At 69.0% G+C, this 24653-nt stretch overlaps 1 protein-coding gene across 3 annotated transcripts; it reads right to left on the minus strand.

The window, feature by feature from the left end:
* Positions 1-306: 306 nt before the first annotated feature.
* BRD3 (bromodomain containing 3) lies at positions 307-23711 on the minus strand. Of its 3 annotated transcripts, XM_062185050.1 has the most exons (12): positions 23626-23711; positions 15578-15903; positions 14886-15023; positions 11848-11995; positions 11173-11387; positions 9581-9952; positions 8108-8236; positions 6782-6973; positions 6291-6514; positions 3197-3489; positions 2507-2635; positions 307-2135 (listed from the first exon to the last, which is right to left on the minus strand). In XM_062185050.1, the coding sequence occupies exons 2-12, from the start codon at positions 15785-15787 to the stop codon at positions 2020-2022; spliced, it is 2166 nt and encodes a 721-aa protein (XP_062041034.1). In that variant the 5' UTR covers positions 15788-15903; positions 23626-23711; the 3' UTR covers positions 307-2019. The 3 variants fall into 3 exon arrangements, with proteins under 3 accessions (XP_062041034.1, XP_062041036.1, XP_062041035.1); XM_062185052.1 differs by lacking the exon at positions 23626-23711 and having other exon boundaries at positions 11848-11941; XM_062185051.1 differs by lacking the exon at positions 23626-23711 and having other exon boundaries at positions 2507-2632.
* Positions 23712-24653: the final 942 nt, after the last annotated feature.

Genomic DNA, 24653 nt, shown 5'->3' on the forward strand with positions numbered 1-24653 from the left:
CCTGTGTCAGGTGTGGGATAGGGTGGACAGGCACGGAGAAGAGGAGGGACAGTGCCAGCCGGGGCCGGGCGAGGGGAGCCCCGTCCGTCCGTGAGGAACTGGGGGGGAGGCAGGAAGCGAGGGTCCCTGAATCCTGGTGCCGCCCCACAGCCACGGGCAGCAGCACTGGCCACTGGCCGACCCCCCCAGGGCCGCAGGGCGTGGCGGGCGAGCGGCTCCCGCAGCCCCACCCCTGCCGGGCTGCACGGCGCACACACGCACACACGCAGCCTTCTGTTTTTTTTTCTTTTCTTTTTATTATGAAAACCAAACAAACGCCCAGAAGGGTCAGGATTAGCAGAAACATCAAAGAACCGCCCCAGCACTCGCCCGACGGTCGCGGCCGGCGTGCCGAGGACGCGCTACAGCTGGGCGGCCGCGGCCGGGGCGGTACAGGGGACACGGGGCTTCAGGGCAGGTCAGCTTGCATGCACGCCGTACAGAAAGGAACATCTTCGATACAAAACAGACTCCCGGGAGCGCCGGGAACCCCCCAGTCCCGGCCAAGGAACCAACACACACCGCCGGCCCCGCCCCGCCGCTCGGCCGGCCTCGGCAACTGTGCAGCACCAGGGACCTCGGCCGGGGGGGGGAAGGGGGGGGCACCTCCCAGACCCCTCCTGGCCTGCGCGAGTCCTCGGTCACAGCTACGTCGCCATCCAGATCTGCTCAGAAAATACCTTTGAGAACCAAGGGTAACTTGAAAAACCGGGGACTTGTGAAATCCACTTACATTCTCCTTCCAAACAACTCACAGGTGTCCCGCGCCGACGGGGACCCTGCAGCCCCCCCGGAGGTGCCACCCACTTCCGCTCCGCCCATCACGAGTGGGGGGGGCTCCCACGCACAGGGAGGGGCCCTTGACCAGGGCGGCCAGGCCGGCGGGGCGGCCTCGGGAGAAACAGGACCAAGCGTCGCCTTCCGTTAAACTCTGTATATTATTATTATTATTATCTTTACAATCGCAAGTCACAAATCGAGACGTAGCTTTACTATACATTTTTTCTCTCTCAGATTACAAAGTTTATATAACTGGGGGTGGGGGAGGAGGGGGTGCCCTAAACTGATTTCCTTGAAAAACAGACCCGGGGAGACCAGGAGGGAATACAAAAGACAAAAAATAAAAAACCAGAATGTGCTGTAGCTCCGCGCCGCCCAGGCCCACCAGGGCCGAGCCGCGAGGCGGAGCCGGCGGGCCGGAGCAGGCATTAGCACCTGGAGGGGGCCCCGCCGGCCCCCGCCGCCCCGCCAGGCCCGCGGCCCCCACGCCTTCCTGGCGCGTGCGTTTCTTTTTTTTTTTCTTTTTTTCTTTTTTAAAAATGACCAATGATGTTAATAAATAAAGTATTTCTATATACATAAGCCGGGGACGCGGCTCCGGCGGCGGCAGCGAGCTGACCAGCGGGGGACACGACGGGGCTGGACTTGTGTAGAAAATTGCTGAACTTTACAAAAAAAGTCTTTTTTCTTTTTTTCTCTTAAATCTTCTTTAAGTTGAGGTAAAAAGTTTCAGTGTCTGGAAACCCGCACGCTCGCCGCGCACGCAGCCGCCCCGCCCTCGCTGCTCGGGGCGGGGCCGGCGTCTCAGGAGCAGGTGCACCTGTCCTCCTCGGCCGCATGGACGGCTGGCGGCGGCCGACAGGGGGCCCGCGCCCGGCCCGCGCGGCAGAGACAGCACCGGTTTGCAAAGCCAACAGCTTCCAAACGCAGCCACGGCGCCCGGCGTGAGCTCCCGGCGGCGGGGCGCGGGGTCCTCCGCCTGTCTATGGTTACAGGGCGGCGGCGGCAGGCGTCCTCTCCACGCGGTCCCGTGCAGAGTTCACGCCTCCCATGGAGCCGGGGCTCCCCGGGAGCGCCCTCGGGCCTGTTCACGCGGGACTGGAAGATACGGTAACACTGAGAATCAAGCCTGCACGCCGTGAACAGAAGTAGTATATTAACCACAGAGGGGGCGGGCGGGGTCTCGGGAGGGCGGCGTCCTCACTCCGAGTCGCTGCTGTCGGAGCTCGAGCCGCTGGAACTGCTGCTCCCCGACTCCGAGGAGCTGCTGCTGCTCAGCCGGGAGGGGCCCCCCGGGGGCGCCGAGCCGGACTTCTCTGCGGGCGACACGGGGTGGGGGACAGGTGCTCACCTACCGCGCAGGGCAGCCCCCTCCCGCGTGCGCACGTCCAGGCGGACCCCACGGGGAGCCCAGGGCCCGCCCCGGGCGGTCAGCAGGGAAGGGAGTGGCTGCTCCCTTAAGCAGAAGACCCCAGCAGCACCCACACAGCGGGCGCGGCGGCCCCTGCCCGGCCAGCCGGCTGCACGGTGCAGCCTGGGCCACAGCTGGGCACAGGCGGGAGGCGTGGTCACAGAGCGCCCGCCTGCCCGGGGCCACCTGTCCGTGCTGCTCTGGAACCCGGCGCCCCAGAAAGGGAGCCGAGGCCTCACCCCCGGGCACGCCCGCGGACGGAGGCGCCGGCGGTACCTTTCCTGGCCGGCTTCTTGCCGCCGCTCAGCTGCCCGCGCACGTCCTGCAGCCGCCGCTCCAGCTCCCTCTCCTTCTCCTGAGCCAGCTCCTCCTTGGACTTGGCCGCCTGCTTCTTCCCGCTGCCTGCTGAGGGCGGACAACGACACAGCTGGGCCGGTGCAGCGGCAGGGCCGGGCGCGGAACCCCGCCCCCACGCAGCCCTCCTCAGGTGCCAGGCCGCATCTCCGCCCCTCACGGGAGCCCCGAGTGGAACGGGGCCACTCCGGTGCGGCGGGGGCAAGGGTCAGCCAGCAGATCCCTCCCCGCGCTGAGCCACGAGGCTGCCGCGCTCCTGGAGCTTGGCCCCCGTCCCCTATGACCATATCCGAGTCCACCGCGACCTCCCGTGGGCAGACAGGCCGTCCAAGAAGAGGAGGCCGCCCCTTTCAGAGCCAGAGGGGCGGGGTGCACCTGGGCGGCCCCAGCAAGCCCTGGACGGCCGGGGCTGCCCACCCTCCCGCTGCGGGACTCACGGGTCCAGGCAGCCAGACCACCAACTCTGGGGCAGGGGGCTGGGGGAAAGCAGCCGGCGCCCACGCCGACCCGGGGAGGGCTCTGCACGGAAGGGCCCTGGTGTGCCCTAGGCCATCGGAGCCCCAGGGAGACCCGGGCCGCAGACCCCGGCTGGGCCCCGGGCGGGCCACTCACACAGCGGCTTCCGCTGCTTCCGCTGCAGGCAGGACTTCACGTAGCGCTCCAGCTCCCGCAGCGTGGTGGGCTTCAGCGTCTCGAAGTCGATCTCGATCTCGTCGGGGTTGGAGTCGCGCAGCGAGGGCTCCCGGGACTGGATGATGTGCACCACGCGGCCCAGCTTCTCGCCCGGCAGTCGGTTGATGTCCAGGCTCAGCTGCCGCTTCTCGTCGTAGCTCATGGGCAGGCCCTCCTCCTCCTCCTCCGAGTCGTAGGACGCCGACGCCTGCTTGCTGCCTTTCTTCGGCTGTCTGGGGCGGGGGACACGGCAACAGGGTGTCGGGCCTCCTCCCGAAGCAGCGCCCCTCCCTGGGGCTTTGCCGGCTGCCGCAGGCTGACACCGCGTCTCAGACTCCGCAGGCGAGGAGCCGACCCTGAGCTCACGTCGAAGGGGAGCGCAGGGACGGACAGAAAACAGGACACGGTGGCGGGACCCCCATCACGGTGGAGGGACCCCCATCACGGCGGCGGGACCCCCATCACGGCGGCGGGACCCCCATCACGGCGGAGGGACCCCCATCACGGCACCGGGACCCCCATCACGGCGGAGGGACCCCCATCACGGCGGCGGGACCCCCATCACGGCACTGGGACCCCCATCACGGCACCGGGACCCCCATCACGGTGGAGGGACCCCCATCACGGCGGCGGGACCCCCATCACGGTGGAGGGACCCCCATCACGGCGGCGGGACCCCCATCACGGCGGCGGGACCCCCATCACGGCGGAGGGACCCCCATCACGGCACCGGGACCCCCATCACGGCACCGGGACCCCCATCACGGCGGAGGGACCCCCATCACGGCACCGGGACCCCCATCACGGCACCGGGACCCCTATCACGCCGGCAAATACACTGAACGTCACCGGACCGAACGCGCCGAACCCTCTGTGGGTGCCACGAGTCGGGTGGGGAACGTGGAAGCCGGGGAGGAGACGCAGCGCCCGATTCACTTCCGACAAAGCCGACGGGAACGGGGGGCCGCGGGGGAAACGGGGGCTCGGCACACGCGGCCAGGGAGACACCCCCGTCCTGAGGCGTGCGCACCCGAAGACCGGGCTTCCCGACGCATGAGGTGACACTTAGCACGGAAGGGAAACTGAAAAACCCGCGTCTGCGGGGCAGGAACTCCCTGGGTGACCGCGGCGGCAGGAGGCGGTGGCTCAAGCGACGCCTGTTCCCTTCTGGGGTCCTGGGATCCGCCCACACCGACACGCGTGTCATTCCCCCGGGGACCAGCAGAGCGCACACTCCCCCAGCTCCACCGGGCTCTGGCAAGATCACGGCCTCTCGCCCTGAAGGGATTCGACCGGAGTCCAAGAACCAGTTACCAGGGCCCCCACCCCCAATTCTGAAACTGAACAACACAATGCCAGGTAATCCACTGGGGTCGAAGGAGGGAATCGAACCCAAGTTAGAAAATATTTTGAAATAAGGGAAAATGAAATCACAACAAATCAAAACTGGCCGCACCAGCGCAAGCTCAGGTGACCATGTACAGCACTAAGCGCGTTACTGAAGACGGTCTCGGGGCCGGCACTGTGGTGCAGCGGGTAAAGCCGCCGCCTGCAGCACCGGCATCCCATACGGGCACCGCTTCGAGTCCTGGCTGCTCCACTTCCGGTCCAGCTCTCTGCTGTGGCCTGGGAAAGCAATAGAAGATGGCCCAGGTTCTTGGGCCCCTGCACCTGCGTGAGAGACCTGGAGGAAGCTCCTGGCTCCTGGCTTCAGATCAGCCCAGCTCTGGCCGTTGTGGCCATCTGGGGAGTGAACCAGCGGGTGGAAGACCTCTCTCTCCTCTCTCTCTTTCTCTCTCTCTCTCCTTCCCTCTGCAGCTGTGCGTCTCAGATAAATGTTTAAAAAAAAAAAAAAAAAAAAAAAAAGACAGTCTCCAGCCAGTAATGTACACTTCTACCTTAAAAAGCTAGAAAAAAGATCAAACCACACCTAAAACAAGCAAACGGAGGTAAGAAGGCCGGAAAGGAACGGACGAGAAAACAGAAAACCAACGGAGAGAGACGCCGGCCCTCTGCGACGTCGACTGGGCAGCACGGGAGTCACCGAGAGAAAGTCGCGGGCCGCCGGCAGCAGGAGAGCAGCGCCCCGTCCCCACCGACGGGGGCCGGCCAGCGCGACGCCACCATGGCTCACCGTCAGGACAGCGGGGGTCGCGCCGAAGACCTCACACAACCACAGCCGTGGGCCCAGCGGGCTGCCCAGGCACGGACACCGGATCCACAAACGCCTCCCGGGCACTCCGATGGGCCCCAGGCTCCGGGGTGTTACCCCCCGCCCCCACACATTTGGGAGAACCAGCCAAAGCCAGCCGGAGGCGGGGGGCAGCCACCTGGCCCTCACACTTACCGCTCCCATCAACAGCCGGCCCCAGACCGGCTCCCGACCGCGCCTTCCTCCTTCCGCCTGTACCCACCGAGGCCCGCCCACGCCAGCCCCCAGACGGCCGTCAGAACCCTGGCTCCGTCCCCACTGTCCCCACTGCAGTGGGCCCACAGTTCCCCCCGCTCCTGCCCCTCCCCCGCTTGCCACACCAACCAGGACGCGACTCCCCGCCCGTGTGCTTGGAGCAGCACCACGGACCACCTCAAGGAGCCCACCAGCATGGACCCCGTCCCCCGGGCCACCCTCTCCCAGCCTCCGCGGCCTGTGCCTGCGATTCCTGGCTCTCAGGGACCTGAGGCCCCGTGTGGCCAGGCCGGCCGCTCGCGGTGCCGGGTGACCGGGGCAGCGCCCAGCGCACAGCAAAGGCCGCCTAAGAAGCTGAGACAGTCTAGGCAGGCCACCCGCCAGGGCACCTGACCGGCCCCTGGCTGAGTAGAAACAGGCGCCCGGGCCCCTAGGGAGATCCGCGGCCCAGGTCAGGGAAACGTATACAGGGCGCCAAGGCGCAGAGGTCAGCACGCCAGGCGGAGGCCGGGCCCACGGGTGCTCGCAGGCCCCCCCAGCCGCCCCCTCCGCCCCCAGGGCCTCACTGGACCCTCCAGCCGCCCCCCGCCATGGGCACTTGCAGGCGCCCCCAGCTGCGCCGCGCACCTGCCGGCCGCCGTGGTGCTGTTGGCCTTCTTGGCGGGCGCCTTCTTCTGCGGGGCCTGCTTGGCGGGCGGCGCCGCCTTGGCCTTCTTGTCCTCCTCGGCCTTGGCCCTGTGCTTGTCCTTGTCCTTCCTCCTCTTCTCCCTCTCCTTCTTCTCCTTCTTCTTCTTTGGTTTGTTCACCGGCGCCTGAGACAGGGCGGCCAGCTGCTCGTGCACGGCCTTCAGCTGCGCGAGGGCGGGGGAGGGCGGGGGTGAGCGGGGGCGGCCCCGCGTGCGCGCCCACCGCCCGTGCCCGGCGATCCAAGGGACGGCCCCACAGGGCCCTGCGTGCGCGCCCACCGCCCGTGCCCGGGGAGCCCCGGGGCGGCCCCGCAGGGCCTCGCATGCACATGCCCACAGCCCACCACCCACCGCCACCGTGTAAGCGCCCACTGACCACTGACCGTGCCCGGGGAGCCCCGGGGCGGCCCCACAGGGCCCCGCGCGCCCCACCTGCTCCTGCAGCTCGGCCAGCCTGGTGGCCCGCTCCTCCTCGGAGTCCGAGCTGCCCGAGTCCGAGGAGCTCTCCTCGCTGCTGCGGCTGCTCTCGGCGCCCTTGCTCACCACGGGCGCCGCGGGGGCCGGCAGCGCCGGTGTCTCGGAGGGCTCATCCGGCATCTTGGCAAACCTCATCTCGAAGACGTCCTGGGGAAGACCATGACGCTGAGGATCCCGGGCCAGGCCGAAGCGTCCCCCGAGGCTCCTCCCCCGCCCCATAGCTCCCACCGTGGGACTGCAGTTTGGGGAGGGGAGTCGCCGGCCCCCCGCCCCGGCAGCCACACAGCTGACACCGGTGCCCCCGGAACAGACCGGGCCCCAGCGCAGCGAATCCGCTGACCAAGGCCCTGGGGTGACTCGGACTCCTGCGGGCGCCCTCCAGGTGCCGGCCGGCCCTGCGGTGGCTCCAGCAGCACCAGGCGGTGGGGGGCCCTCCACAGGGCCCACGCGCGGAAGCCCAGAGGGGTCAGCAGGGACAGGACGCTTGGGTCCCGGGGGCAGCAGATGGCCCGAAGCAGGGCATGGAGCCACGCGGCTTCCTCTTCTGTCCACGGGGGAGGCCCCTGGACGACGCTGGCGGTCACTCAGACACGGAAACAACCCTCGGCCTCCGACTTTCAAATACAGAAGAGAAAAACGCGCGCAGGCGACCTGCAGGGTCTGTTATAAAAAGGTCAGCGGCGGAGTCTGGGGTGCTGACCCGCACAGCACCCAGACGGCAGCAGACACGCACACGTGTGCACAGTCACGCACGCATGCGCGCACGGTCACACACGCAGTGCACATGGCCACACACGCATGTGTGCAGTCACGCACGCATGCGCGCAGTCACACACATGTGCGCAGGTCACACACGCATGTGCACACGGTCACGCACGCATGTGCACACGGTCACACGCATGTGCGCAGATCACACACACATGTGCACATGTGCACACACAGTGAGATCCGTGTGCCTTCACGCAGCGTCCCTGTGCTCGAGCTCAGACGCCTTCTTTGGGGCGGCCGAGTGTTCAGGTGCTCAATGCACCTGTTCCTGTCGTCACACAGCAAAGCCCCACGGCCACGTGTCACGTGTCACGTGACGCCACAGCTGCCGGCCACGGGAGAGTCCCCCTGCAGTGGCACAGCGCAGCCGGCTTGGGGGAGGGGTGCTCCCTGGCCCCATGAGCCTGCTCTCCTGGGGACACCAAGCCAAGTGGACAGGAGGTGCCCGTGTCCCCCCGGGTGCCCTGGCACGGCCCCTTGCTGCTCACCCGGCCCACGCCGGCCCTGGGTTACCTGCAGCTTCCTGGCCATGGCCACCACCTCGTGGTCCGGAGGGTTGTACTTGTAACAGTTGGAGAACATCAAGCGGACATCAGCGGCGAAGCCCTGTGCGTCCGGGTACTCGCGGCTGTCCATCTTCCTCTGCAAACACATACGGGCGACGGTGTGAGCAGCCTGGCGGGCTCTGGCCGGAACCAGCCCGCGGGTGGCCCCTGCTCACTGGCCAGCCAGGCCCCAGCTCCCAGCGACTGGGGCACAGCGGCCCTAGTGGGGCAGGGGTCTTGGCTGCAGAAGCACACACCCTGCCCCAGGCCCTGCGGCTGCCACAGGGCCCTGCCCCGCGCGCCCTGGAATCCAGGAGGCCGCTCGGTCTGTGGATGACAACATCGGGCCTCGCGGCCGGGGCCCGGTCCTCGTGCGTCTCACAGGACACCGCCATGTCCCAGGGCCCAGCTGGAGCCAGTGGCCTCCAACCGCAGGGGACAAGGGCCAGGCAGGCGGCCCCTGGGGAGGGGGGAGGCTGGGGAGGTGACCCACATGGCCCGCAGGCCTGGCGGGGAGGGGCTGGCACACGGGTGCAGGGCAGCCTGTGGGTCCTGAGGCTGGGGGACGATGGCGGGCCCCCGCAACCTCCCCCGAGTGCTGCATCTTTAGAATCTGCCACGAGGTGTGCGGGGATGCTGCCCGAGGTCTGTCCACACCCGCAGCAGGGGGGCCCCGTGTGTGCCATGCGCCTGCCCAGGCCGTGACGGAGATGGTGGGTTCCCGACAAAACAGAGCTGACTCCCTAGGGTTTCAGGAGCTGAGCAGAGCCTCTGACCAAAATTGGATTCGGCGGAACCCCAGGCCGGGCCCGACACCCCAGAAACGCACAGACCCAGGCCTCGGGGGCGGGCACGGAGGCTTCCGGAAGCTTCCAGAGGCTGCATGGCCCCAGGGCAGCCCCCGGTCCAACCACCAGGCACCTGACGCCCATGATCAGCCCAGCAGAGATGCCACTCATCGGAAGAGGCTGAGTGACCGGGAACGGCCTCTGCGGGCCCCGGACCCACACAGGAAATGATGGGGGGGGAGGCTATATGTGCCCCACGGGCCAGTGGGCTCGGGCTCTCCCTGGAAGGCAGGGGTGCCGGGTAGGAGCCCAGGGCAGACCCCCCTCGCTGTCTCTCTGCTCGGAGCTGACAGGGAACCCCTGCAGACAGGGAGGGCTGGCCTCTGGGCCTCAGCTCCGCCCCTCCAGGGCCTGCTGCCACCTGGGGTGGGGGCAGAAGCCAGGCCTCCCTGCGGCCACCCTAGTTTCCTCTCTGCTGCGGCAGCCACGTCCAGGGCCGCAGGGAGGCTCGTGCTAAGCGGGCAGCGGTCACCTCGAGGGCTTCAGGCCGGGCGCCGGGAAGCAGGTGTGTGACGTCAGCGCCCCGGCTCGCCTGCGCCCCCGCCCCTCCCCAGCCACGGCCGGGCCGGGCCTCCAGCCGAGGGCGGGCGTACTTTGACGGTGCTGAGGTCCATGGGGTGCTTGATGATGTCGTGGTAGTCGTGCAGCTCCAGCGCCTCGGCGTCCACGGGCTTGTAGAAGGGCCAGGCGTAGGCCGCGTGCTTCTTGGACAGCATCTCCTTCAGGATGCTGTCGCAGTGGCGCAGGTGCTCGGACAGCTTGCCCCGCTTGCCGGCGTGCTGCGGCACCTCGCCGTCCTCCAGGTCCTTCCTGGGCGGCTTGATGGGGCGGCCCCCACTCTCCCGCCGCCCCACCACCTTGGCCTGCTTGGGGTCGGACAGCGGCGGGGGCGACTCGCTCCGGCTGGCGGTGATGGCCGAGGTCGTGGGCGTGGTCGTGTCTGCTTTCCGCTTCACGCCCTTCTTCTGAAACGGCGAAACCACGGGTGAGCGCCGGGAGCGAGGGGCCGTGGGAGAAGCACCTGCCGAGCCCTGAGCCTGGCGACCCCGCGCACGGCCCCACGGTGTGGGACACCGAGGCTCAGGGGGCCGCGTCGCTGGCCCCAGGTCACTGCCCGGGCTCCTGTGAAACCTGCCCTCCCCTGAGCACGGGCGCCGGGGCTGGACCATGCGCTGCAGCCCGGAGCCGTGTGAGGGGCCACATGCAGTTCCCGGTCCCCGCGGGCACCCAGGCCGGGCCGCCAACCAGGGCGGGGATTCCCTGCTCTAGGACCGGCAGGAGGGGCCCCGGACGAGGGCTGGAGCCAGCGCTCCGAGGACAAACACAAGCGGGGCGGGCGTTCTGGGAGATGAGCAGCAGCCGTGGCGGGATGGAGACCAGGAAGTCGGCGGCTCTGTGCTATGTGGGTCGAGGGGAGCCCCCGGGCCTGGTCTCGGGCACGGAGAGGAGACCCAGAGCCTTCGGGGGTGCGTGTAGGGGCAGGGGTGTTGGGGCCAAGCCAGGCACCAGGCAGACTCGGGGCTCTGCAAGGTGAGGGAGCACTCGGGGTGGTGGGCCCCTGGGCAGGGCTCCTGTGCACCTGAGCGCGGGCACACGGCCAGCCTGAGCAGGAGCCCCAGGCTCCCAGGCCGGGGCTGGCGGCCTCACAGGTCAGCCATGCCACGCCACGGCCCTCAGACGGGCAGGGGTGCGAGCCGGCTCCCCAGACACTCAACAGGCGCCCGCAGGACGCCACGCGCGAGCCGGCCGGCAGCGCGGGCCCCAGAGAAGCAGGGAGGCGGCGTTACCTTGGAGAACCACTCAACCCCTCTGAGCGCCCACTTCCACACCTGGAAGACGGGGAGGGCGCTGCCTGCCTGAGGGCCGCTGTGAGGATCAAACCGAAGACAAGACGCCGGAGCCTGGCAGGGCCCCGCAGGGGCGGGACTTCCTGCTCACAGCTTCCCCACTGAGCCAGAGGAGTTCAAGTTCAGCCCAGCCCTTGCCAGCTGTGTGACCTGCAGCTCCCCAGCCTTGGGCTCTGCTCCATGTCTGCAGCCAACAGGCCAACCTCGAGGGGCACGGTGAGACCCTCTCCCAGGGGCCGGCGCTGGGAGGGCGGCTGCAGCAAAGCCCACCCCTCACCTCCCCAGACCCAGGACCCCCAAACAGACCTGGGCACATGGCCACCCCCGGCGATGCTCACCTTGACGACAGGCGGTGTGGGAGGGACCACGGGGACGATGGGTGTCGCGGGAGGAGGGGGGGCGGCAGCCGGGGGGACGGGGACCGACGTGACGTTCGCTGTGATGGTTGGGACGGGGGTGGCGGCAATGACGGGCGTCTGGGAGACGGTGGGGGGCACGTTCTGGAAGGGGGCTGCCGGGGAGACGGAGGACACGGCCGCCACCTGGTGCGTACCTTCAAGACAAGGGCGGGGCGGGGGAGGGGTCACTGGCAGGCTCTACCAGGGGCGAGGGGTGAGGGACCGAGCTGCCAGCCAGAGGAGCCTGTCCCTCCCGGGACCCCCAGACCTGCATACCGAGGGCAGGGCCCGGCCCGGCATGCGGCCAGAGACAAGCCAGACTCACTGCCTGGGACCCCACGGGGTCTCTTTGGTAACTGCCCATCTCATGTCCAGCACAGACGGCCGGGGCGTGGGCTGTGCCACTGGGCCGTGCGTGGACACACACATCTGCCTCCCAGGCTCTCACGCCAGGGCTCTTGGGCCTCGGGGCCGCGGGATCTTCCCACAGGGTCGGCCCCAGCACCCTCCTGGCCCCCATGCCACGCGCAGCCGAGAACAGGCACCTGGCAGCCTCACCAAGGCGGGGGAAGCCGCTGGTGAGGCTCAGGCCCGGCCCGCCCACCCCCCCTGTACCTGCGCTCGGGGCTCCCGCAGCGGGCTTCCGGCCTTTGCCCTTGGGGGCGGGGGGCAGTAGCTCGACCTCCTCCTGGGGCATCTGGGCCACCTTCTGGAGAAAGATTTTCTCTAAGGCTTGGGCCATCAGCACTATGTCATCTGTGGGCTGAAGACACAGAAGCCGGGTCACACGTCGGCAGAGGACGCTGTGGGGCCCAGGCGGCCGGCTCGGAGCGTGCGCAGCGAAACCAGCCTTCCCCGGGCCTCGGGGAGAAGCACAGGGCCTCCCCGCAGCCCGGCATACCAGCTGCCTCTGCCGCTTCCACCGGGGAGCGGGGGGGGGGGTGAACCGGACAGCACCCCCGCCACTGAAGCCGCCTGCCGCCCCCCACACCCGTGAACCCGCACCCGTTTCTTTAAGGCTTCCGAGGGTGGAGCAAGGGCACCACAGAGCCTCTGGGGAGCTGGGCCGCACACAGGCAGTTGAGAGCCCACCCGCTCCCCTCGCTGTAACTGCAGCAGTGTGTGACCGCGGCTCACCCTGTTCTAACTGTAGCAGTGTGTGACCCCGGCTCCCCTCGCTGTAACTGTAGCAGTGTGTGACCCCGGCTCCCCTCGCTGTAACTGTAGCAGTGTGTGACCGCGGCTCCCCTCGCTGTAACTGTAGCAGTGTGTGACCCCGGCTCCCCTCGCTCTAACTGCAGCAGTGTGTGACCGCGGCTCCCCTTGTTCTAACTGCAGCAGTGTGTGACCCCGGCTCCCCTCGCTGTAACTGTAGCAGTGTGTGACCCCCGGCTCCCCTCGCTCTAACTGCAGCAGTGTGTGACCCCGGCTCCCCTCGCTGTAACTGTAGCAGTGTGTGACCCCGGCTCCCCTCGCTCTAACTGCAGCAGTGTGTGACCCCGGCTCCCCTCGCTGTAACTGTAGCAGTGTGTGACCCCGGCTCCCCTCGCTGTAACTGTAGCAGTGTGTGACCCCCGGCTCCCCTCGCTCTAACTGCAGCAGTGTGTGACCCCGGCTCCCCTCGCTGTAACTGTAGCAGTGTGTGACCCCGGCTCCCCTCGCTGTAACTGTAGCAGTGTGTGACCCCGGCTCCCCTCGCTGTAACTGTAGCAGTGTGTGACCGCGGCTCCCCTTGTTCTAACTGTAGCAGTGTGTGACCCCGGCTCCCCTCGCTCTAACTGCAGCAGTGTGTGACCCCGGCTCCCCTCGCTGTAACTGTAGCAGTGTGTGACCCCGGCTCCCCTCGCTGTAACTGTAGCAGTGTGTGACCCCGGCTCCCCTCGCTGTAACTGTAGCAGTGTGTGACCCCGGCTCCCCTCGCTGTAACTGTAGCAGTGTGTGACCCCGGCTCCCCTCGCTCTAACTGCAGCAGTGTGTGACCCCGGCTCCCCTCGCTGTAACTGTAGCAGTGTGTGACCCCGGCTCCCCTCGCTGTAACTGTAGCAGTGTGTGACCGCGGCTCCCCTCGCTGTAACTGTAGCAGTGTGTGACCCCGGCTCCCCTTGATCTAACTGTAGCAGTGTGTGACCCCGGCTCCCCTCGCTGTAACTGTAGCAGTGTGTGACCCCGGCTCCCCTCGCTGTAACTGTAGCAGTGTGTGACCCCGGCTCCCCTCGCTGTAACTGTAGCAGTGTGTGACCCCGGCTCCCCTCGCTCTAACTGTAGCAGTGTGTGACCCCGGCTCCCCTCGCTGTAACTGTAGCAGTGTGTGACCCCGGCTCCCCTCGCTGTAACTGTAGCAGTGTGTGACCCCGGCTCCCCTCGCTGTAACTGTAGCAGTGTGTGACCGCGGCTCCCCTTGTTCTAACTGTAGCAGTGTGTGACCCCGGCTCCCCTCGCTGTAACTGTAGCAGTGTGTGACCCCGGCTCCCCTCGCTGTAACTGTAGCAGTGTGTGACCCCGGCTCCCCTCGCTCTAACTGCAGCAGTGTGTGACCCCGGCTCCCCTCGCTGTAACTGTAGCAGTGTGTGACCCCGGCTCCCCTCGCTGTAACTGTAGCAGTGTGTGACCCCGGCTCCCCTCGCTGTAACTGTAGCAGTGTGTGACCCCGGCTCCCCTCGCTGTAACTGTAGCAGTGTGTGACCCCGGCTCCCCTCGCTGTAACTGTAGCAGTGTGTGACCCCGGCTCACCCTGTTCTAACTGTAGCAGTGTGTGACCGCGGCTCCCCTCGCTGTAACTGCAGCAGTGTGTGACCCCGGCTCCCCTCGCTGTAACTGTAGCAGTGTGTGACCCCGGCTCCCCTCGCTGTAACTGTAGCAGTGTGTGACCCCGGCTCCCCTCGCTGTAACTGTAGCAGTGTGTGACCGCGGCTCCCCTTGTTCTAACTGTAGCAGTGTGTGACCGCGGCTCCCCTTGTTCTAACTGTAGCAGTGTGTGACCCCGGCTCCCCTCGCTGTAACTGTAGCAGTGTGTGACCGCGGCTCCCCTTGTTCTAACTGTAGCAGTGTGTGACCGCGGCTCCCCTTGTTCTAACTGTAGCAGTGTGTGACCCCGGCTCCCCTCGCTCTAACTGTAGCAGTGTGTGACCGCGGCTCCCCTTGTTCTAACTGTAGCAGTGTGTGACCCCGGCTCCCCTCGCTGTAGATGCAGCCCGACCCCCACCTTCTTGTAGCTGCAGCAGTGTGACCCCCCCGACCCCCACCTTGTTGTAGATGCAGCACTGTGCCCCCCACCTTGTTGTAGATGCAGCACTGTGCCCCCCACCTTGTTGTAGATGCAGCACTGTGCCCCCCACCTTGTTGTAGATGCAGCACTGTGCCCCCCACCTTGTTGTAGATGCAGCACTGTGCCCCCCACCTTGCTGTAGATGCAGCACTGTGCCCCCCACCTTGTTGTAGATGCAGCACTGTGCCCCCCACCTTGTTGTAGATGTAGCACTGTGCCCCTCACCTTATTTAGACGTAGCAGTGTGACCCCCCGACCCCCACCTTGCTGTAGATGCAGCACTGTGCCCCCCACCTTGTGTAGATGTAGCAGTGTGTGACCGCGGCTCCCCCTGCTGTAACTGTAGCACTGTGCCCCCCCCACCAGATGCTGCCCTGTGTGCCCCCACCTTGTTGTAGATGTAGCAGTTGGTGAACATGGTGTTGAAGTCCTGCATGCACTCGCTGGCGCTCCAGTAGTAGTTGTTCTCCAGCCTCTTCCTGATGGTGCCCATGTCCATCGGGTTCTTGATGATCTTGTGATAGTCCTGAGAGGCGTTTCCGGGGCGTCACCAGTGCGCCCCACAGAACCAACTCCTCCCTCCTCTCCCAAGGCAGCGACCGCAGGCCAGGCACCACGTGGGCGGGGCCCACAGGGGGAGCCCCGGGGGCGGGGGGAGCCGTGGAGGCGGCGGGCCAGCTGCTGGAGGACCCGCCAGGGCTTCCACGGCCCGAGCTGGGCCACCCACACTTCTAACACTCAGGGTTTCTCCACTCGGGTTCAGGTCAAAACCCAGTGCGCGCCTGAAGATGGGCTGCACTGACACTGTCCTGACACTGTCCGATGTCAAGCGGCTGCCCCGGCAGGCTGCCAGGTCACCTTATGGGATGCTCGGCCCCGGCCAGGGCTCAACTGGGTGGGACACAGCTCCGAGAGCCCTCACCCCGCCCAGCCTGGAGGTGCATGGACTCCCAGACCCTGCACCTGGGGACCAGCTGCCCTGCACTCGGCCACACCCCCGAAGGCCCTGTGCCCGCCCCCTGTGGGCCATCCTGGGCGTGGGCGCTGCCTTCCCCGAGCCCAGGGCAGGAGAGCACTCACCGGCAGGTTCAGCTTGATGGCGTCCACGGGCTGGTAGAAGGGCCAGGCAAACTGGTGCTTCCAGAGCGTCTTGACCACCACGTTCTGCATGTACTGCAGCTGGTTGGTCTTGCGGCCCGGCTTGCTGGGGTTGGAGACCTCTGGCGGGGGGGGGTTCACAGGGCCCGGGGCCGCTGGGATCCCCGCGGGGGCGACCGCCGTGGTGGACATCCTTCGGCAGCTGGCTCACTTCCTGCCACAGCAGCAGCGGCGTGCAGGGGCCCTGGCTGCGTCTATGCTCCCCAAGGAGGCTCGACGTCCCATTTCCGGGCCCAACCAGGCAACACCTGCAGGGGACGAGGGACGGCTCAGAGGGGCCGTCACCCCCCAGCCGCCTGCTGGGTTCCACCAGCTCACCTGTCACGGGGCGATGCTCCCCCCGCAGAGCGGCGGGGGGTCGCCGAGCATGAGCCCCTGCTCCAGGGCAGGGGCACGGAGTGAGCGGCAGGGGTCGGGCGAGCTGGGGGCTCGGCTCTCCGGCCCCACCGCCCACCCTCTGGTCAGGCGCGACTCCCTCCTGCTGGCCCCTTTGCGCCTGGCTGTGGCAACCTTCGCAGGAGGGACGCACACTTGGAGAGCGACAACCAGCACCCAAGAGGGCCGAGACGGGCAGACGGGCAGACGAACCGCGACCCTGGGATGCAGACCCGGTCGGCACAGTGCCTTCTGCGCGAGGCTGCGGGCACGAGATTCCAACGTAACCGGGAGATCCGGCTCTGGCGTTTGTGATGGTGGCCCAGCCCTCGGCCAATCAGGACGGCAAGAGGGGGCAGCAGGGACCATGCTGGCCCGACTCCTCCGCCTCCTGGGGAGCGAACGGGGCTACCGTGGCCCTCCCCCGGCCTGGCCTGACCGTGACGGCGGCCACCACTGCCTGGCAGGTCCCTGGAAACACCAGGATGACCCCAAGAGCCCCAGGAGCAGTAGGCAGCAATGGTGCCAGCGTGCCACCCCGCACGCACAGCCACGTCCTGGCCGGAGGTGGGGGCTGCGTGGTGCTGTGTGGCCTGGTTCCCCCTCTGCCGGGAAAGGCTGCCAGGACAGCTGGGCGGCCCACCCCACCTGTGGGCTCTGCCACCACCCAGCTTTCTCTGTGCACACGTCCACCGTGTCTAGGCCAGTCGGGGCCCAGGGCTCCCCATGGATCAGTGCAGAGGGGCTGGCTCACGCTAACAACAGAGGCCCAGAGAACCCGAGCTGGGCCCTGGAATCTGCCCGGGGGGGAGCATTTATACCACAGCCCCCCCTTCCCTGCCGCCCAACACCAACGCCAGAGCTGCCTGTCAGTGCGTGCCACGCTTACTGCCCACAGGTCCACCTGCTCCCGGCCAGCTCAGGGAGGGAAAGGCTTCGGCCAGCAGCCTGCCGGCCGCCCTCATCCAAAGAATGCTCCCTGGTGTCAGCCCTGGGCGCCTCACGTGCCCCTCCCAAGGCCTCCCGGAACTCCCTCCCCACCAGGACCTGGGCAGCAGAGCAGCCCCCAGCCCGGCCCCACCAGGGGCTCAGGCCGCCGGCACACATGCAGTCCCTGACTGCACCAGCTGCCCCAGGAGGCCCCCATGCCTGACACACTTCCGGGCCCAGGACCCCAGACGCTGGGCACGGTGGCGGGCCAGCCTCCTCAGAGCACGGGGATGTGTGGTCACAGCCCAGTGTGGGACCCGCTAGGGCGCCGCCGTCGCCCCTTGAAAATCAGCAGTCATGGCCGGCACCGCGGCTCACTAGGCTAATCCACCGCCTGTGGCGCCGGCACCCCGGGTTCTAGTCCCGGTCGGGGTGCTGGATTCTGTCCCGGTTGCCCCTCTTCCGGGCCAGCTCTCTGCTGTGGCCCGGGAGTGCAGTGGAGGATGGCCCAAGTGCTTGGGCCCTGCACCCGCATGGGAGACCGGGAAAAGCACCTGGCTCCTGGCTTTGGATCAGCACAGCGCCGGCCACAGCGGCCATTGGGGGGTGAACCAACAGAAAAGGGAGACCTTTCTCTCTGTCTCTCACTGTCCACTCTGTCAAAAAAAAAAAAAGAAAGAAAATCAGCCAAGCAGATGTCGCCGTGCAGGTTCCAGACAGGGTGGGGTCCCTGACACCAGCACCCGGAGTGAGGTGGGTCTAGGAGGACAGACGCCTGCACCCCTGACCCACTGCCTCCCTCCCTGGCCCGGCGGCCCAAGGACGGACCTGGGGCAGCAGGGCCCTGGAGACGGCCACACCAAAGAGCCCGGCTCCCCTGCCAGTGGCATTTACGTCCTCTTCCCCACATGTGCCGCACACAGGCACGGCCACACACCCGCAGCCACGGCTCCGCTCCCACAGGGACGCCTTAGCCAATGGTCAGAGGTGGACACAAGCACAGGCACCCCCGGCTAGGCAGCCGGGGCCCTGCGGTCACCTGGAAGGGGCTGCAGCGGGGGGGGTGGTCGAGGAGCCTAGGGACCGAGGAGACCCATGGCACCCACAAGCCTCCCTCTCCCCCAGCACCCAGAAATAAAGAGCACCCCTTGCTCCACAGGGCAGCGAGTGTGGCCGGCCACTGAGTGCCCCCTGCCCAGGATCTCACGGGGCCAGAGCGGCAGGCGCGGTGCCGTGGGGAGCAGAGAGGGAACCTCTCCTGCACAGCCCACCCCTGGTGCCCACCCCAAGCCAGACACCAACACCCACACCAGGGAGGGCCTTTCCCAGCCGCCCCCTGCCACGCCCCCCGCCCCCGTCCAGCCGAGGACGGCGGTCCTGGGACAAAGCAGGCTGCTGCCGGCTGGGGCTGGCTGCTGGGGGGCTCCATTCTACATGAGGGGAAACGTGGGGTGCTCCCCACCTGCCGGGGGACAGGCGGCACACGGGATTTGAGGCAGAGCCGGACAGACACAGGGCGGGCCTGGCTCAGGCTGGAAGCAGTGAGGAGGGTGTGGGCCGGCTCTGGAATCAGGGTGGGTCCGGGGACGGGTTAGAGTTTCTGAGACTTTTAGATTTGTGCTGGGAACGGAATGCGGCTGTGGGGTGAGCACGGGCAGGGGCTGAGTGGACAGGACTGGCCCAAGCTGCTCCCGCGGGGGCTGCAGGGGAGCTCATGCGCGGCACCTCCAGCTCCACCTCCGCTCAGGGGAGAGGGTGCGCCCCCTTCTCCTCGGGGGACCCCACGGACGCCGTGAGCCATATCCCAGAACAGGGCTGGAGAGCCAGGGGCTCAGCTGGGATGGCCAGGGACCAGGCAGGAGAAGCAGGAGGTGGTGAGACCCCCTCCCCCAGACCTCAAGTGCAGACACAGGGTCTGAGACACGGCCAGAGGGGTCTGCTCTGCGGGAGTGGAGGGGCCCTAACTCACCGGGTTCAGGGCTCACAGACGCCACCGATGCCGGCCACAAGCCCGGGCACATGTGTGAAACACGGAGCAGCCAGTCTCCCCGCACATGGTACGCAGCCTGTGGGCGCTTTCCCCGCCCACTGCCACCCTGGGGGAGGCTGGACCCAGCTGGGCACAGGGGCTGAGGCTCCAAGACCCTCCCTGGGGCCACCTCTCCAGGCCTCCGCACAGCAGTGGGCTGGCCACGCCGGCAGGGGCCGCCTGTGCCGATGCGGTGGAAGAGTGAGGAGACAGCCGCCTTCGGCACAAGAGGATCCGAAACCACCCGGAGCGGAAACCCCAATAACCACAAAGTCCCCGCCGGGCTCGGCCGAGGTCTGAGAGGGCCAGGCTGGGGCAGTCGCCAGTCAGGACCCCATGGCCAAGGCTATCTCAGGGGTCAGGACAAACGCAGGGGAGGTGGGGGCCTGAGCAGCCCCCGACACAGGAAACCCCCCCCCCCACCAAGGAGTCAGCAGCAGCCTACGGGACCCCTCTGGTCTCCGCAGCCTTGGGGCACAGGCCGGAGTAGCAAGGAGCCAGCGGGGGTGCTCCAGGCTGGCCTGGTCCCGGGGCGAGGGGTCCTGATCCAGGGCCCAGCGTCCAGCGTGAAAGGTAGCCCCAGCCGGCGTGGGGAGGGGCGAGGCCCTCCCAGCCACAGGGACAGCCGAAGGTCGGACACAAGGGCACCAGGAGGCTCCGAGCTGGGCGTATTCGGGATCTGAGAGGAGGGGGCGCCGGATGGCAGCGACCCTGCAGGGGTGGCCCTGCTGCCCTGGAAGCCGACCTCATGGTGCAGGGGGAGGTGGGGAGGGCGTCCCAGCCTCAGGGGGGCCCAGGCAGCCCCACCGTCCCCACCAGAAGGGGGCTTCCAGGAAGTCACCCTGTGATGGGGGAGGGGAGTCCCCTGCCACGGCCTCAGGGGCCCCCCAGATGCCCCGCGTGCCCCGCTGCCCCACCTCCCCAAGGAAGGGCCACCAGGCACAAGGCTGCCCAGGGGAAAGAGCCCGCACAGGGCCTGATCAGGGCCACCCCGACCTCACCCACTCACCGCCGTGCCCACCACTGCGGTCAGCTCCGGCAGACCGGGAACCGGGGTCCTGGGAAGAGACCCAGGCTGAGCCCCAGCGCCCGGCCCCAGATGGTGGAGGAGGCCCCCACGGCCCACATGGCGACCAGCGGCCACTCGGGCCGGCCCCCAGGCCTGCGGAAATCAGATCCGCAGGGGCAGGGCCGGCTCCTGTGACGGACGGAGCCAACTGCTTCTTCCTGTGGACCCAGGGAGGCACCGGGGGTCGGGGCCTCCAGGCGGCCCAGGAAGGCGTCAGGCCGCGTAGGGCCCACGGCCCTGCATGTCCTCCATCGCCACCGTGGCCGCTCCCAGGCAGGCACCGCCCGGCCTGCTGCTGGGATGCTTAGGGCCAACACCCCGGCTCACGCGGTGACCCCAGCCTGCAGCCACCCACCGACCTGGCGGCTGTCCTGAGGCCCGGCACACGGCAGTGCCTCGGGGACCCCCAGACTGGACTCCATGGCTGCATTTCTCCCACTGGGGAGCCCGCCTCTCCAGCAGGGGGGGTCAGCCTTCACGTGACCCCCAAACCCCACTGCAGCTGACCACATTCCTCCACCCCCCAAGACAGACAGAAAACACACAAAACTACCCCAAAGCCAGGACAAACGACCTCTGCGCAGGGGCCTGGTACGGCAGAGCCCCAGCAGGGCACGCACCCCATGGGGGCGGGGGCAGGGCAGGGCCCCACCTCGGGAGGGCGCTCTCAGCACGCGGTCAGGCGGCCTCAGCCTCACAAGGCTCGGAGCGCCCATGTGCCGCCAACGCCCCCTGGACACGGAATCCAGCACCAGGCACTGGGCCCAGACCACGCCAGGCCCTGTCCCCCTGTGGTGGGGAGGCAGTCACACCTCCCTGGCAGGACCTGGGACCCCGGGGGCAGACCTGACTCGCCCCCCCATCGCCCAGCATACGGTCCCTGTAGCCGCTGTCCACTCAGCACCGGACACAGGTGCGTCAGCAGCAGGACTGACTCCACCCCCACCGCCAGCCGTTTGACCCAAAGCTGTGCCCACAGGTCCCTCCCTTCTCCTGCCAGCCCCACCATCCCATTTAACAGATGGAAAGTGAGGCCCGGGGGCGGAGAGGAACAGCAGCAGCCCAGAGGCCAGGGCTTGCCCAGTCCCTGGTCCAGCTGGACACAGACCCAGCCTGTCCCCAAGTCCACAGCCCACCGAGCCACACCCTCCACACCTGCCTCGTGCCCAGCCCCCTTGGCCAGCTAGCTGGCTCTGGAAGGTGAGCAGACAAGGTGAGTGGCCCCCAGACAGCACCCCTGCCCCAGCCCCGCCGCCCGCCACGGACAGACCGGTCACTACGCCACACGCTTGGTCTTTACCAGTAGGCCCCTCCTCACGAGTGTGGTCCCTGTGACCTGGGCCCCCCCCCCCAGGGAGACCCCGTGCAGGTGGCAGCAAACCCCTGGTCACCTCCCGGCCACCTCTGCCAGTGCCAGGGGCTCCGGGAAGGAGTAGCAAGGGCAGGCGCCGAGCCCAGCGCCTCTGGCCGCACACACAGGCCCCCAGCCTGCTCCCAAGACCAGAGGCCTAGAACAGAGACCGTCCACGCACACACACCCAGACACTCGGAAAGGGCCCTGCGATCTCGGGTGGGGCAGCCCTGCTGCTGCCCCCTGCTGGGCTGGGCGACAGCCACTCACAGGGCAGGTGGGGGGGCGGGAGGCCCCAGGTCCTGCCGGCGTGCACCCAGAGACCCCACTACCGACCGTGGACCGTGGACAGTCCTGCCCCGTGCCCCCATTCGCCCGCGTCACCTGCGGAAGCCAGGGGCAGCTCGGTCTGCAATCCCAGGGGACCACCAGACAGGAGGTGGGGGCCCTGCTGCTACCAGTGCCGCAGCTGAGCCAGCTGCTTTCCCCCGGGGCCTCAGGCCGGGAGCCCCACCCCCCGCACACACCCGGCCAGGAACGCAAACTGGGCCCACCAGTGGACGGACAGAGAGGCAGATGGACGCCGTGCAGCTGTTAGGGCCTCGCTCCAAGAACTCCACTTGGGCCCCAGGGGGACGCTCTGCCACCAGGCCCCAGGAAGTGGCCACAGCAACTCTGGCCGGCCTGCCTGGGGTGCAGGGTCAGGGGCGGGCATCCCGCCAGCCCGGAGGCAGCGGCTGAGGGCCTCCCCACACCCCCACTTTCACTTTCCGCGGGCGCGGGCCGGCGGGCCAGTATTTACCAATCTGGCTCCCCCTTCCCAGGCGGGCGTGAGCAAGAACCCTGCTTCCCAAACCACGGCAACTTTGAAAATCCCTGCTCCCACCCGGCCCGGGGGCGCCGCGCCCATGGGGTCTCACAGGGGCAGGGGCCTGGTGAACAGGAAGGTCAGGAGAGGCGCCCCTGGCCCCTGGCCCGCACTGCCCCTCGCCCCTGGCCGGTGCCTCCCCGGTCCCGCTCACAACCCCGCCCCCCCACGGCAGGGCCCCGAGCGGGTCTGGGTCTTCCTTTGCCCCCCCACGGCAGGGAGCCGCGTAGCCAACTCGCACAGGTTCCAGATCTCCTGGGAGCCGACCCAGGGGCTCCGAACGATCTCCATCTTAAAGAAAGAACGACAGGCCCCGGGACGAACGCGGAGCTGCGTCCACCCCCCGCCCCCGACCTCGCTGGGGAGAGGGGAGGACACGGAGGGGGGGGCGATTCCTCGAGTCCCCCCCCCCAGCGGCCGCACAAGGCACCGCCTCTCCGTTAACTTTCCAGACAATAACCCGGCGCGACGCGGCGGGGAACGCGCCACGCGCCCCTGGGCGCCAAAGCCTGCAGCCTGAGAGGACCCCGCGCGCGCCGAGGGCACCCACAGCTCGGACGGGGCCACGGCCTGCGCCCCCCGTGCCCAAGGCCTCCGTCCCGGCCCCGGCGCAACTGGTGGAGAGAGGGGAGGGGCAGCTTCCCCGAGGCCCAGCTAGTCCGGCCGCCCACGGGGCCACGCGCGTGGACGCGGAGATGCGAGGTGCGCGTGTCCCCCGGACGGGTAACCCGTGGTCCCTCCGCAGCCCACGCCGCGCGGGAAGCAGGCACAGCGCTCCCGCCGCCCGGCCTCGCCCGCATCAAGCGCTTTCTGGGCCGGTTTACAACAGCAGCTGGGGGCCCCCAGGCTGCGCTGCGGAAGCCTAGCGACTCCCGGAGGCCCCAGCCGCGGCCAGCGGCCGCCCCCAGGCCACGCAGCCGCTCCGCGGGGCGGCCCCCCCACCCCGCCGCTCTCCGCGCGCGGGGAACGTGGCGCCGGCGCGCACCTTCCCGGGTTCCTCTCCAAAAGATGGCGGGCAGAGCAAAGGGGGGGAAAAATGCCTTCCGCGGAGGGCGCGCGGGCCGTGCCAACTCCGGGCTGCGCGCCCCGGCCGCGGCGACGCCCCCGAGCCCGGGCCGGAGGCGGCCGGGGGAGGGGGCGCGAGGAGCGCGGCCCGCGCCGCCGCGCTTTGTTGCATCGTGGCCGCGCACAAAGAAGGCGGCGGCGGCGGCCCCGGGCGCCCGGCGGCCTCGGACGCGCCACGGCCTGCGCGGGGCGCTCGGGGCCGCGCCCCCCGCCCGGCCCGCCGCCGCCGCCGCCCGCGCCGCCCGCCGCCCCGCGCGCGCAAGCAAGCGAGAGAAAGGCGTACTTGGCCTCGCGGCTGCGGCGCCGTCCCTCCCGGCCCGCGCGGCCGGCTCCTCTTTGGCTCGCCGGCCCCGGCACAGCACAGACGCGCCCGAGCCGAGCAGGGCTCATGCGCTGCGCCGCGGCGCCTGGCGGGAGTCGTAGTCCGCGGCCGGGCCCGCGCCGGGGCTGCCCAGGGGAGGCCGCGGCGCGCGGACTACATGTCCCGGCCCCGCCGGCGCGCGCCCCGCCCCGCCAGCCCCCGCCCCGCCGACCCGGCCGCGAGCGGGCCCGGCCGGGGGGCGCGCGGGGGGCGGGGCCGGGGGCGCTGGGGAGCCCGGGCGCCCGGACCCCGCGCGCCCCCCGGGCCCGGGCCGCGCGGGCCTCCCCTTCCCGCGCGGCGGAGGTGCGCCCGCGGGGGGGTGTCCCGGTGCCCCCGGGTGGGGGGGTGCGTGGAGGGGCTGGGAGCGCGGCCGGCGCCCCCGGCCCCGGCGCTGGGCGCCCCCGAGCCCGCGCGGGCCGCCCTCGAACCCCGGCTGCACCCCGGCGGCGCACCTGCCGGGAGCCCGTGTTTGTAAACAAACCGCGCGCCTAATGAGCCTGGCGGGCGCGCGCGCGCGGGGCGGGGGCGGGGCGTCGCGGGCGCGCGCGCGCGGGGCGGCCCCGCCCGGGGAGGAGCCGCGCTCGGCCGCGCCCCTCGGCCCCGGGCCCGCGCTCCGGGGAGTCGGCGGCTGGGGCGCGGAGCTGGCGAGGCACGCGGGGTGTCCCTGCCGAGACCTTGACGCCCCCGGCCTCAATTTCCCCGTTGCCAGCGAGGGGCGGGATGGCGGTGACCAGGGGCCCGGCCCGAGGGTCCAGGACAGGGGCGCGCGACCCTTTCCCTGCCAGACCTCCCTCTCCCCCCCCCAAAAAAAAAGCGCCGAGGAGAGAGCGGGCAGGGCTTTCCCCGGGGTCCCCACAGCCGCAGGAGCGGGCGCTTCCCGAGCGCCGGGGGGACCCCGAGTTTATTTCAGATGGGGACTTAGCGATGTTCTCAGGGCGAGGCCGGCGCCC

This window comes from Lepus europaeus, unplaced genomic scaffold, assembly GCF_033115175.1.
Source record: "Lepus europaeus isolate LE1 unplaced genomic scaffold, mLepTim1.pri SCAFFOLD_258, whole genome shotgun sequence".
Taxonomy (NCBI): Eukaryota; Metazoa; Chordata; class Mammalia; order Lagomorpha; family Leporidae; genus Lepus; species Lepus europaeus.